The 14,349-nt window shown below is 47.8% G+C and overlaps 1 protein-coding gene across 1 annotated transcript in view; it reads right to left on the reverse strand.

Moving 5' to 3' along the window:
- Nucleotides 1–1,255: 1,255 nt before the first annotated feature.
- Nucleotides 1,256–14,349, reverse strand: part of LOC138570297 (cocaine esterase-like) — a 955,042-nt gene continuing 941,948 nt past the window's right edge. The window contains exon 13 of the mRNA XM_069649071.1: nt 1,256–1,485. Within this exon, the coding sequence (XP_069505172.1) occupies nt 1,308–1,485 (178 nt within the window). The 3' untranslated portion in view covers nt 1,256–1,307. The remainder of the gene's footprint in view (nt 1,486–14,349) is intronic.

Consider the following 14,349-nt stretch of genomic DNA (forward strand, 5'->3'; position numbering starts at 1 on the left):
ACTCCCAGTCGACCGTGTAATAAAGCTGAATCTGTTCCTGCACGGCTACACTTCTTTGGATTTACTTTTGTAATGTTGCCTCAGATCACCCCAGGAGACCCCTAGTCTGCAACGGCAGCATGCTCCAACCCTACCTCTCTGCCTCAACATCCCCAATAAATATAAGGAGGCTGCTATCCGCATACACTAGAGATCTCTGCTAAGATTACCCCCCGCTTCCCCTTACTGCCTCTCTGTCATGGTGTCTATGAGAGGTCTGTCCCCAGTAGACAATGCCATTTCTTCAGGGGTACACCTCAGCCATGCTGGATATGGTGGCTGGGATCCTTATTAGTCTACACAGCAGCAACCGGCAACATGCCTCAGTGGCATGCATATGCAGATGCCAGACGTGGCAGCTAGGCAACCAGTTTACTGTAGCGCATTGCTGCACTTCTGGTCACTAGAGCATGAAGGAGGCATGGATGGGTGTCATTGCAACTTGACTCATCCTGACTGTTATGGCAACAGATTATTCTGAACACGGCCTCCTTTGTTGTCTCCTCTCCTCTCACCACAGGTCATCACTTTCAAAGGAAGGACTTTGGAGACGTTAGTCAGCACCGGGTTTCAATCTTGAAGACTCCATGTGCACCTTTCCTTTCTCACACTTTCAAATCACAGACCGACATTTTGTTAGGGCATCCCACTGATTGCGTGGACTATTTGTTCAACTCATATGACTGGAGGCCTATTTTGGGGGTGTCCCCACCTGTGATCTGATGGAGGCATCAGAACCCTGCTCCTGATTCGCCCATGCTGACCACATCCCCTTGGATTCTTGATGTGTTGGATAAGGACTTGCCACACCTTGTGTATAAACACGCCAGTTTCACGTACTCCGGCTATCTTTCAGCGGGCCCTACATTTATAGCATGGCAAACCTTACACCCTTTCAGTGCTCACAGACGTCAATCAGATAAAGGTCATGCAGGAGGTCGCAGATCCAACACAAAGAGTACCTCCAAGATGTCCCATAAACCGGCCGACTATGACGGTCATATTCCAACCAACAAGTGTTCTGCTTTGAGGTGGTCACGTGGTGACATTTAAAAAAAGAAAATTTAGAGACCTACCTAAAGTCTGTGCTGTTTTGTTTGTGCTCAGTGACAGTGTCTTGATAGCTCGCTCTTTCCCAGCCATTCAAGTTATCTATTTTGCTGCATTCTATGTATATAAATTCAATAAAATGTCCATACAAATGTTTATATTAGTTTAAAATTTCTTTTAATATATGATTCATAATGTCACTTTTTCACATCTAGGCGTTATGCCTCTCTACGTTGTTTCCTGATTTCTTCAATTTTCTTAGGAAGGTTTTGGGTCCAGAATGTCACCCTGCGATCCTTCAGCTTTCTGGAAACCTTTGGCTCTAGGCTCAGCTCCAGATACTCCTCAGCAAGTTCATACAATGGCCATTTCGGAAGAGCAGCTCCACTGGGGTCGCTGTAAAGAAGATCAGGCAAGTGGGTCATCCTCATCTCGATAGTGACAGGCAGGCCACCAGAGTGGCAGAAGACGTCCCATATTAAGACCCAGTGACATTGCATTACATATCACAGTCTCGATAGCGCCAGGCAGGCCACCAGAGTGGCAGAAGACCTCCCATACTAAGACCCAGTCCCATTGCATTACATATCACAGTCTTGATCGCGCCAGGCAGGCCACCAAAGTGGCAGAAGACGTCCCATACTAAAACCCAGTCACATTGCTTTGCATATCACAGTCTTGATAGCGCCACACAGGACGCCAAAGTGGCAGAAGATGTCCCATACCAAGACCCAGTTACATTGCATTACATATCAGTCTTGATAGCACCAGGCAGGCCACCAAAGTGGCAGAAGACGTCCCATACCAAGACCCAGTGACATTGCATTACATATCACAGTCTCGATAGCGCCAGGCAGGCAACCAAAGTGGCAGAAGACGTCCCATACCAAGACCCAGTTACATTGCATTACATACCACAGTCTCGATAGCGCCTGGCAGGCCACCAAAGTAGCAGAAACCATCCCATACTAAGACTCAGTCACATTGCATTACATAACAGAATCTCGATAGTGTCAGGCAGACCACCAACGGGGCAGAAGACGTCCCATGCAAAGACTCGGTTACATTGCACTATATATTACAGTCTTGATAGCGGCAGGCAGGCCTCCAAAGTGGCAGAAGACGTCACATACTAAGTCTCAGGTACATTGCATTAAATATCACACTCTCGATAGCGCTAGGCAGGCCACCAAAGTGGCAGAAGACGTCTCATACTAAGACCCATTGACATTGCATTACATACCACAGTCTCGATAGCGCCAGGCAGGCCACCAAAGTAGCAGAAACCATCCCATACTAAGACTCAGTCACATTGCATTACATAACAGAATCTCGATAGTGTCAGGCAGGCCACCTAAGTGGCAGAAGCCGTCCCATGCAAAGACTTGGTTACATTGCACTATATATTACAGTCTTGATAGCGGCAGGCAGGCCTCCAAAGTGGCAGAAGACGTCACATACTAACTCTCAGGTACATTGCATTAAATATCACACTCTCGTTAGCGCTAGGCAGGCCACCAAAGTGGCAGAAGACTTCCCATACTAAGACCCAGTTACATTGCATTAAATATGAAAAAATTCTTGATAGCGCCAGGCAGGCCACCAAGGTGTCAGAAGACGTCCCATACTAAGACTCGGTTACATTGCATTACATATCACTGTCTCGATAGCGCCAAGCAGGCCACCAAAGTGGCAGAAGACGTCCCATACTAAGACTCAATTACATAGCATTACATACCACAGCCTTGATAGTGACAGGCAGGCCACCAAAGTGGCAGAAGACTTCCCATACTAAGACCCAGTTACATTGCATTAAATATGAAAAAAGTCTTGATAGCGCCAGGCAGGCCACCTAGGTGTCAGAAGACGTCCCATACTAAGACTCGGTTACATTGCATTACATATCACAGTCTTGATAGCACCAGGCAGGCCACCAAAGTGGCAGAAGACATCCCATACCAAGACCCTTTGACATTGCATTACATATCACAGTCTCGGTAGCGCCAGGCAGGCCACCAAACTGGCAGAAGACGTCCCATACCAAGACCCAGGTACATTGCATTACATACCACAGTCTCGATAGCACCAGGCAGGCCACCAGAGTGGAAGAAGACGTCCCATACCAAGGTCCAGTGACATTGCATTACATATCATAGTCTCGATCGCGCCAGGCAGGCCACCAATGTGGCATAAGCCGTCCCATACTAAGACCCAGTCACATTGCATTACATAACACAGTCTCGATCGCGCCCGGCAGGCCACCAAAGTAGCAGAAACCATCCCATACTAAGACTCAGTCACATTGCATTACATAACACAATCTCGATAGCACCAGGCAGGCCAACAACGGGGCAGAAGACCTCCCATACTAAGACCCAGTTACATTGCATTAAATATGAAAAAAGTCTTGCTAGCGCCAGACAGGCCACCAAAGTGGCAGAAGACGTCCCATACTAAGACTCAATTACCTAGCATTACATACCACAGTCTTGATAGCGACAGGCAGGCCACCGAAGTGGCAGAAGACGTCCCATAGTAAGACTCAGTTACATTGCATCACATACCACAGTCTTGATAGCGCTCGGCAGGCCACCGAAGTGGCAGAAGATGTCTCATAAAAAGACCCAGTTACATTGCATTACATATCACAGTCTCGATAGCGCCAGGCAGGCCTCCAAAGAGGCAGAAGATGTCCCATACTAAGACCCAGTTACATTGCATTACATACCACAGTCTCAATAGCTCCAGGCAAGCCTCCGAAGAGGCAGAAGACGTCCCATACTAAGACCCAGTGACATTGCATTACATATCACAGTCTCGATAGCGCCAGGCAGGCCACCAGAGTGGCAGAATACGTCCCATATTAAGACCCAGGGACATTGCATTACATACCACAGTCTCGATAGCGCCAGGCAGGCCCCCAGAGTGGCAGAAAGCGTCCCATACCAAGACCCAGTGACATTGCATTAGATATCACAGTCCCGATTGCGCCAGGCAAGCCACCAATGTGACAGAAGACGTCCCATACTAAGACTCTGTTACATTGCATTACATATCACAGTCTCAATTGGGCCAGGCAGGCCACCAATGTGACAGAAGACGTCCCAGACTAAGATTCAAGTACATTGCATTACATACCACAGTCTCAATAGTGCAGGGCAGGCCACCAGAGTGGCAGAAGACGTCCCATACTAAGACCCAGTGACATTGCATTACATATCACAGTCTCGATAGCTCCAGGCAGGCCAACAGAGTGGCAGAAATGTCCCATACTAAGACCCAGTCACATTGCATTACATACCACAGTCTCGATAGCACCAGGCAGGCCACCGAAGTGACAGAAGCCGTCCCATACTAAGACCCCGTCACATTGCATTACATACCACAGTCTCGATAGCACCAGGCAAGCCACCGAAGAGGCAGAAAACGTCCCATACTAAGACCCTGTCACATTGCATTACATATCACAGTCTCGCTAGTGCCAGGCAGGCTACCAGAGTGGCAGAAGACGTCCGATACTAAGACTCAGTCACATTGCATTACATACCACAGTCTCGACAGCTCCAGGCAGGCCACCAAAGTGGCAGAAGCCGTCCCATACCAAGACCCAGGTACATTGCATTACATACCACAGTCTCGATAGCACCAGGCAGGCCACCAGAGTGGAAGAAGACGTCCCATACTAAGACCCAGTCACATTGCATTACATATCAAAGTCTCGATAATGCCAGACAGGCCACCAATTTGGCAGAAGCCGTCCCATACTAAGACCCAGTCACATTGCATGGAATATAGAAGTCTTGATAGCACCAGGCAGGCCACCAAAGTGACAGAAGCCGTCCCATACTAACATCCAGTCACATTGCATTACATACCACAGTCTCAATAGCTCCAGTCAAGCCACCGAAGAGGCAGAAGACGCATCATACTAAGACCCAGTGACATTGCATTACATATCACAGTCTCGAATGCGCCAGGCAGGCCACCAGAGTGGAAGAAGACGTCCCATACTAAGACCCAGTCACATTGCATTACATATCACAGTCTCGATAGCTCCAGGCAGGCCACCAAAGTGGCAGAAGCTGTCCCATACTAAGACCCAGTGACATTGCATCACATACCACAGTCTCGATAGCGCCGTCAGGCCACCAGAGTGGCACAAGACGTCCCATACCAAGTGTCATGATGCCTACCCCCAGGCATCCGGACCAAGCCCATCAGCCCCGGGAGCAGGCATCTAGACATTTAATAAAACCTCAGCAGCCCCGGCTAGGGGCTATCTGGGTTCAGTCCTGGCGCCTTAGGCGCCAGGCTCATAGTAGGAATCAGTCCTGGCGCCTAAGGCGCCAGGCTCATAGTCATTACTTACTTCAGGCAGACCATGCTGCAAATGACTCCAATCCAACATGAAGCCTGAAAGGGACTATTTTTCTACAGGGACTATTTTTTACTCGGGTGTGGTTCTAGGGACTTCTTACATGGGACTACTTGTTGAGGCTATTTAAACCACACCCGACCAGCAACACACGCTTCGCGTTATTCTGCATCCAGCAGCGTAACACTCACCGTGCCTGCAGCCTGCATCCAGTCTTCTGCCACGCCCGCCTCGAATCCGGAGCTCCTAAAACAAAGAGGAAAGAAAGGGACAAGGTTAGAAAATGAACTTATTTCTATTCCACACCTGATTCTGGATCCATCTTGTCTCGGGACCTGTAAAGAACATCATTTCTGCACGCGCCGCATCTCCAGCTGCAGCGCCGCGCCATACTCACCAGTCTTCACAGCATCCTTTGGGTCGGCGCTGCCTCCATCATTTCTTCGCCGAACTTCGGCACCTAGGAGACAAAAGAAAACCACAAGGTGAGCCGAGGGAACCAACAAATATAATTCTTACCACCATAGACTTACCTGATTTACCACCGGAGGCATCCTTTTGTGACTCTCCATATTTTCACGTGCCGCATCTGTAAAGAGAGACAAAACAACACGTTTTCCTCGTGCAACATTTACCGGACAGTGCTGGGTAATACAGACTCTTACCTGAGCGCCACCAGCTGCCACAAGAGCATCTTTTCACGAGCCAGCTGCAAGACAAGAAAGGACGGGGGGAACAAGAGTGAACATCGGACATATTGAACTCTATGAACTTAATACTTACTGGTCATCACCAGGAACCACAGAGTCAATACTCTCCGGAACTCTCCCGAGCCTTCAAACCAGTGAAGTAACTGGAATCGACGCGCCCCTGCAAATCCATGCAGGATGGAGAGCTCATCTTTCAAGAATATAAGGTGAGATTGCTGTGAGGGCATTTCGGAGGTGATTAGTTGGGGAGGACTGTGGGGGTGCCATCACTTGAATCCACAAGTGGCTAAATCCATCTCTCCACTTGCAGGAGAATATTTCTACGGGTTAAGCAGACAAGATGAGGGCAGATCCAGTTAGTCATCGCTGCACTACGCATCACATGGGTGGAGACCGCAGCTGTCTGGGTCCGACCGACGCCCCTGTGGGAGCCAGGTGAGCGTAACAGAATGCGAAGCCAATCTACAAATCCCCACCCGGGCATTATGGAAACCTCAGAAACCGACCAACTAGCCCTATTGTTAGGGGAACTTAGGGCAGAAGTGCACTCCGCGCGCCAAGAAACTAATGCCCTCAGGAGAGAACTGATTGTGTCAAAGGAGCGCACTGATGATCTTGCTAGACAATTACTGCAAAACCAAGTTGGGCAAACCCCATTACCTGGACTCGGGGGGAATCCAACTCCTGTTTCATCGAGCAATCCTGTGCAAGTAGTTCTACCAGAGAGCATTCCTTTAGCTCCACCCGAATGTTTTGCTGGGGACCCAAAAAAGTTTGCCGTGTTTATGAACCAATGCCGCTTGCACTTTTTATGCAGACCTGGAGCTTTTCCGAACGACCAAACCAAAGTAGCCTTTGTACTATCATATCTTAGTGGCAGCGCAGCGGATTGGTCAATTCTATTAGTTAACCAGGATGACCCTCTTCTTCGGGATTTTCAAGGTTTTCAATTGAGCATGGAAAGACTATTTGCCAGACATTCACAGGGATAGGCCCTAGATAACGAACTTTTATCATTACGACAAGGTAACCAGGAGCTACTAACCTATATCGCCACTTTCAATCAGTTAGTGGTGGAAACCGGATGGCCAGAGGTAAAACGAATTACATTATTTCATCGTGGACTTCGGGGTGAACTCAAAGACGTTTTGGCCCAAGTTGTGAACCCACCTCAGGATTGTGCAGAATATATAGACTTAGTGGTCCAGTTAGACCACCGACTTCAGAATAGAAAGGCTGATCGAGCTAAGTTCGAGAATTGGGTATTGGTTAAACCCAATGTTACCCTCAAAGGAACAGATGTATCAGAACCGATGCAGATCGGGAGGGTCAAGGGACCCTTAACTCAAAAGGAAAGAGAAAGAAGACGGCAGATGCAATTGTGTCTGTACTGTGGGGCCACAGGACTTTTTCTACGGGATTGCCCTATAAAAACATCTAAAAAAGTAGTCGGAGTTGCTGATAAAAATCAAACAGAGCCTGATTCGGGAAACGACCGTGCCCGACAAGCGTAGAGGTCCGCTTGCCGAGTTTGAAGAAGGATACTCAGACCTCGCACTTCATCATACCAATGGTCCTTATAGATCCAAGGCAGCCATCACGTATGCACGCAGTGAGGGCATACATTGATAGCGGGGCCATAGGAAACTATGTGGACCACGAGTTGGCTTCTAGGATGAATCTATCTCTCTGCAAAAAGACCACTTCGGATGTCATCACCACAGTCGATGGAACTGAAATTGCCTCTGGGCCTGTAACTCTTTCCACCGCAGAGATTACACTATTGGGTCAGGATGGGCATCGAGAGACTATTGTGTTTGATTTAATCAAAGCCCCACAGTTCCAAATAATACTGGGGATACCTTGGTTGGAAACACATAATCCTTGTATTGATTGGCGAGAGAAGAGAATAACCTTCCCGGATTGTGCACATACTTGTTACCCAAAAAAAACCTTGAACCAAGGCCTGGCCACAGTCGCTACTCCAGTCGTGCAGTAACCTCAGGAATATCAAGAATTCCAGGATGTTTTCCAAAAGGAACAGGCAAACACCCTACCACCTCACAGATCATACGATTGTCAAATCGATCTCATACCCGGTGCACAACCTCCATGTAGTAGGATCTACGCCCTTACTTAACCAGAAAACATTCACCTACGACAATACTTGGACCAATACCTTGCTAATGGCTTCATTCGTCCATCCAAGTCCCCTGCATCTTCAACTTTGTTCTTCATGCCTAAAAAGGAAGGTGACCTCAGAACGTGCATAAACTACTGCGCATTAAATCAGATCACGGTTAAGAACCGTTACCCATTGCCTCTGATCCCCGAATTACTAGACCAAGTAAAGGACGCTTGCATCTACACTAAATTAGATCTCCGAGGGGCATATCATCTGGTACGTGTAAAGAAAGGCGACGAATGGAAGACTGCTTTTCGCACTAAGTACGGGTTATTCGAATACAGGTAATGCCCTTCGGGTTGTGCAATGCACCAGCAGCCTTCCAGTATTTTATGAACGATGTCCTTTGTGAACTCATTGACGTCTGTGTTGTTGTATACCTAGACGATATACTAGTGTACTCCTCTTCAGAATCAGACCATGTGAAGCACGTTTGTGCAGTCCTTCAGAAACTAGGCCAGCACAAGTTATATGCAAAATTGGAAAAATGCGTTTTTCATGCTACGGAAGTTGAATTCCTTGGATTTATCCTGACTCCAAAAGGAGTCCGAATGGACTTTCGAAAGGTGGACGCAATCCTCAAGTGGCCATCACCCAGTTCAGTTAAAGGGGTACAAAGCATGCTTGGATTTGCTAATTTCTACCGCAGATTCATTCCGGATTTCTCACATGTTGTACACCCTATCACAGCACTTTTGCAAAAAAACAAACGCTTCATGTGGATCGAAGAAGCTGAAAAGGCCTTCCAAGAGCTGAAAGTGAAATTCACGTCTGCACCTGTCTTAAAGCATCCACACCCCGAACTTCCATACATAGTTGAACCTGATGCATCCCGTTTAGCCATGGGAGCTGTCCTGTCCCAGAAGGATCCTGAAACCGGTCAACTTAACCCAGTAGCATTTTGGTCCAGAAAATTCTCGGCACCCGAGTTAAACTATGCGGTTACCGATAAAGAATTATTAGCCATCAAATCCGCCTTCAAGGCTTGGCAGCATTATCTTCTCGGTGCCAGGCATACCATTACGGTAATCACCGGTCACCGGAACTTGCAGTATTTAAAAACAGCCAAGGCCCAATCGTCGCGTCAACTTCGATGGGCATTGTTCTTTGCCGAGTTCGATTTCGTGATCACTTATCGACCAGGTTGTAAAAATGGCAAGGCAGATGCATTATCACGAATAGGGATGGGAGAAGCATATGCGAACCTGGAACCGGTGCCTATAATTTCAGAACAAAGAATTCTTGGCATAACCACTCTACAGACACTAAAGGATATTCAAGTAAAGATCCAACAACTCTTCGATCCAACAGCCCTGCAGGACTGGATGAAGAAAGGCCCGGACTACTCAGTCATCAATGACCTACCTTATTATCAAGGGCGAATATTTCTACCACACAAGGAACTACAAGAACTAGTCATCTCCAATTATCATGACACCCTGATGGAAGGACACCCAGGTATCGCAAAAACTGAAGCTAAAATTAAGAGACAATTCTGGTGGCCCACCTGGCGAAAAGACGTAAAGTCATTTGTAATGTCTTGTGGCATTTGCGCCCAAAACAAAAGTCAGAAGAAAAAACCAGCTGGCCTCTTACAACCTTTGGATATTCCACCTACACCATGGCACACCTTATCGTTAGACTTTATTACAGATCTACCTCCATGTAATGGATTTAACACCATTCTAGTTATTGTGGATCTTTTTTCCAAGATGGCCCACTTTATTCCTCTAAAGGGATTACCTTCTGCTTCAATTCTGGCCAAGGAGTTCCTCGAAAACATTGTCCGAATTCACGGATTTCCTTCTGTATTGGTCTCTGCCCGAGGTAGTCAATTAATTTCACATTTTTGGAAGAAATGTTGTCAACTGGCGCAAATCGATGTTAGGTTATCAACCAGTCACCATCGCCAGACCGATGGTCAGACGGAGAGGACCAACCAGACCCTTGAACAGTACCTAGGTTGCATGCTACACCAGACCGAAAGTAATTGGAAAGATATTTTAAGGATTTCCGAGTATGCATACAAGAACTCTGTACATTCAGGAACCGGACAAAGCCCCTTTTATACCATATATGGACATCACCCTCGAACCTCAGAACTAGATTTGCCTCAGCATTTAGAAATGCCTGCAGTTATTCATTTGAATTCTACTATTACACAAGCCTTTAAAGAGGCAACAGAACATTTGAAACAAGCAAAAGAGAAATATAAGAAAAATGCTGATCAACATAGAAGTGAAACTCCACAATACCAGATTAGGGATCAAGTTTGGCTGGCTACAAAACACATACCTCTGAAGAGAATTCGGACTTTTAACCCTAGATATTTGGGACCTTACACTCTTAAGGCCATTATCAACCCGGTAGCCGTCAAATTGGAATTACCCTCTAAAATGCGCATTCATCCTGTCTTTCATGTTTCACTTTTAAAACCAGTTCAACCAGGAACAAGATTAACCAAACCACCCGACCCCATCTTGATAATTGGAGAACCTGAATTCGAGGTAAAAAATATCCTGGACTCCAAGATGGTTAAATCAAAACTTTTTTATTTAATCGATTGGAAGGGCTACGGACCACAAGAAAGGTCATGGGAACCTAGTGACCACGTCCATGCACCTCGGTTGGTGAAAAGATTCCATCAGAACTTCCCAGACAAACCAGGGCCCAGGGGAAGAACAACATTAGGATGGGCCTTGGGGGGGAGTGCTGTCATGATGCCTACCCCCAGGCATCCGGACCACGCCCATTAGCCCCAGGAGCAGGCATCTAGACATTTAATAAAACCTCAGCAGCCCCGGCTAGGGGCTATCGGGGTTCAGTCCTGGCGCCTTAGGCGCCAGGCTCATAGTCATTACTTACCTCAGGCAGACCATGCTGCAAATGACTCCAATCCAACATGAAGCCTGTAAGGGACTATTTTTCTACAGGGACTATTTTTTACTCGGGTGTGGTTCTAGGGACTTCTTACCTGGGACTACTTTTGAGGCTATTTAAACCACAACCGACCAGCAACACACGCTTTGCTTTATTCTGCATCCGGCAGCGTAACACTCACCGTGCCTGCAGCCTGCATCCAGTCTTCTGCCACGCCCGCCTCGAATCCGGAGCTCCTAAAACAAAGAGGAAAGAAAGGGACAAGGTTAGAAAAGAAACTTATTTCTATTCCACACCTGATTCTGGATCCATCTTGTCTCCGGACCTGTAAAGAACATCATTTCTGCACGCGCCGCACCTCCAGCTGCAGCGCCGCGCCATACTCACCAGTCTTCACAGCATCCTTCGGGTCGGCGCTGCCTCCATCATTTCTTCGCCGAACTTCGGCACCTAGGAGACAAAAGAAAACCACAAGGTGAGCCGAAGGAACCAAAAAATATAATTCTTACCACCATAGACTTACCTGATTTACCACCGCAGGCATCCTTTTGTGACTCTCCATATTTTCACGTGCCGCATCTGTAAAGAGAGACAAAACAACATGTTTTCCTCGTGCAATATTTACCGGACAGCGCCGGGTAATACAGACTCTTACCTGAGCGCCACCAGCTGCCACAAGAGCATCTTTTCACGAGCCAGCTGCAAGACAAGAAAGGAAGGGGGGAACAAGAGTGAACATCGGACATATTGAACTCTATGACTTAATACTTACTGGTCCTCACCAGGAACCTCAAAGTCAATACTCTCCGGAACTCTCCCGAGCCTTCAAACCAGTGAAGTAACTGGAATCGACACGCTCCTGCAGATCCACGCAGGATGGAGAGCTCATCTTTCAAGAATATAAGGTGAGATTGCTGAGGGCATTTCGGAGGTGATTAGTTGGGGAGGACTGTGGGGGTCTCATCACTTGAATCCACAAGTGGCTGAATCCATCTCTCCACTTGCAGGAGAATATTTCTACGGGTTAAGCAGACAAGATGAGGGCAGATCCAGTTAGTCATCGCTGCACTATGCATCACGTGGGTGGAGACCGCAGCTGTCCGACCGACGCCCCTGTGGGAGCCAGGTGTGCGTAACACCAAGACCCAGTGACATTGCATTACATACCACAGTCTCGATAGCATCAGGCAGGCCACCAGAGTGGCAGAAGACGTCCCAAACCAAGACCCAGTGACATTGCATTACATACCACAGTCTCGATAGCGCCAGGCAGGCCACCAAAGTAGCAGAAACCATCCCATACTAAGACTCAGTCACATTGCATTACATAACAGAATCTCGATAGTGTCAGGCAGGCCACCTAAGTGGCAGAAGACGTCCCATGCAAAGACTTGGTTACATTGCACTATATATTACAGTCTTGATAGCGGCAGGCAGGCCTCCAAAGTGGAAGAAGACGTCCCATACTAACACCCAGTCACATTGCATTTCATATCACAGTCTCGATAGTGCCAGGCAGGCCACCAAAGTGGCAGAAGATGTCCCATACCAAGACCCAGTTACATTGCATTACATATCACAGTCTCGATAGCAGCAAGCAGGCCTCCAAAGTGGCAGAAGACGTCCCATACTAAGTCTCCGGTACATTGCATTAAATATCACACTCTCGATAGCGCTAGGCAGGACCAAAATGGCAGAAGACGTCCTATACTAAGACCCAGTTACATTGCATTAAATATGAAAAAAGTCTTGATAGCGCCAGGCAGGCCACCAAGGTGTCAGAAGAAATCCCATACTAAGACTCGGATTCATTGCATTATATACCAAAGTCTTCATAGCGCCAGGGAGGCCACCGAAGTGGCAGAAGACGTCCCATACCAAGACCCAGTGACATTGCATTACATACCACAGTCTCGATGGCGCCAGGCAGGCCACCAGAGTGGCAGAAGACGTCCCATACCAAGACCCAGTGACATTGCATTACATACCACAGTCTTGATAGCACCAGGCAGGCCACCAGACTGGAAGAAGACGTCCCATACTAAGACCTAGTCACATTGCATTACATACCACAGTCTCGATAGCGCCAGGCAGGCCACCCAAGTGGCAGAAGACGTCCCATACCAAGACCCAGTGAAATTGCATCACATATCACAGTCTCGATAGCTCCAGGCAGGCCACCAAAGTGGCAGAAGACGTCCCATACCAAGACCCAGTGACATTGCATTACATACCACAGTCTTGATAGCACCAGGCAGGCCACCAGAGTGGAAGTAGACGTCCCATACTAAAACCCAGTCACATTGCTTTGCATATCACACTCTCGATAGCGCCAGGCAGGACGCCAAAGTGGCAGAAGATGTCCCATACCAAGACCTAGTTACATTGCATTACTTATCACAGTCTTGATAGCACCAGGCAGGCCACCAAAGTGGCAGAAGACGTCCCATACCAAGACCCAGTGACATTGCATTACATATCACAGTCTCGATAGCGCCAGGCAGGCCACCAAAGTGGCAGAAGACGTCCCATAGCAAGACGCAGTGACATTGCACTACATACCACAGTCTCGATAGCGCCAGGCAGGCCACCAAAGTGGCAGAAGACGTCCCATACCAAGACCCAGTTACATTGCATTACATACCACAGTCTCGATAGCGCCTGGCAGGCCACCAAAGTAGCAGAAACCATCCCATACTAAGACTCAGTCACATTGCATTACATAACAGAATCTCGATAGTGTCAGGCAGGCCACCAACGGGGCAGAAGACGTCCCATGCAAAGACTCGGTTACATTGCACTATATATTACAGTCTTGATAGCGGCAGGCAGGCCTCCAAAGTGGCAGAAGACGTCACATACTAAGTCTCAGGTACATTGCATTAAATATCACACTCTCGATAGCGCTAGGCAGGCCACCAAAGTGGCAGAAGACGTCCCATACTAATACCCATTGACATTGCATTACATACCACAGTCTCGATAGCGCCAGGCAGACCACCAAAGTAGCAGAAACCATCCCATACTAAGACTCAGTCACATTGCATTACATAACAGAATCTCGATAGTGTCAGGCAGGCCACCTAAGTGGCAGAAGACGTCCCATGCAA

This window comes from Ambystoma mexicanum, chromosome 2q, assembly GCF_040938575.1.
Source record: "Ambystoma mexicanum isolate Mex_15411 chromosome 2q, UKY_AmexF1_1, whole genome shotgun sequence".
Classification (NCBI taxonomy): domain Eukaryota; kingdom Metazoa; phylum Chordata; class Amphibia; order Caudata; family Ambystomatidae; genus Ambystoma; species Ambystoma mexicanum.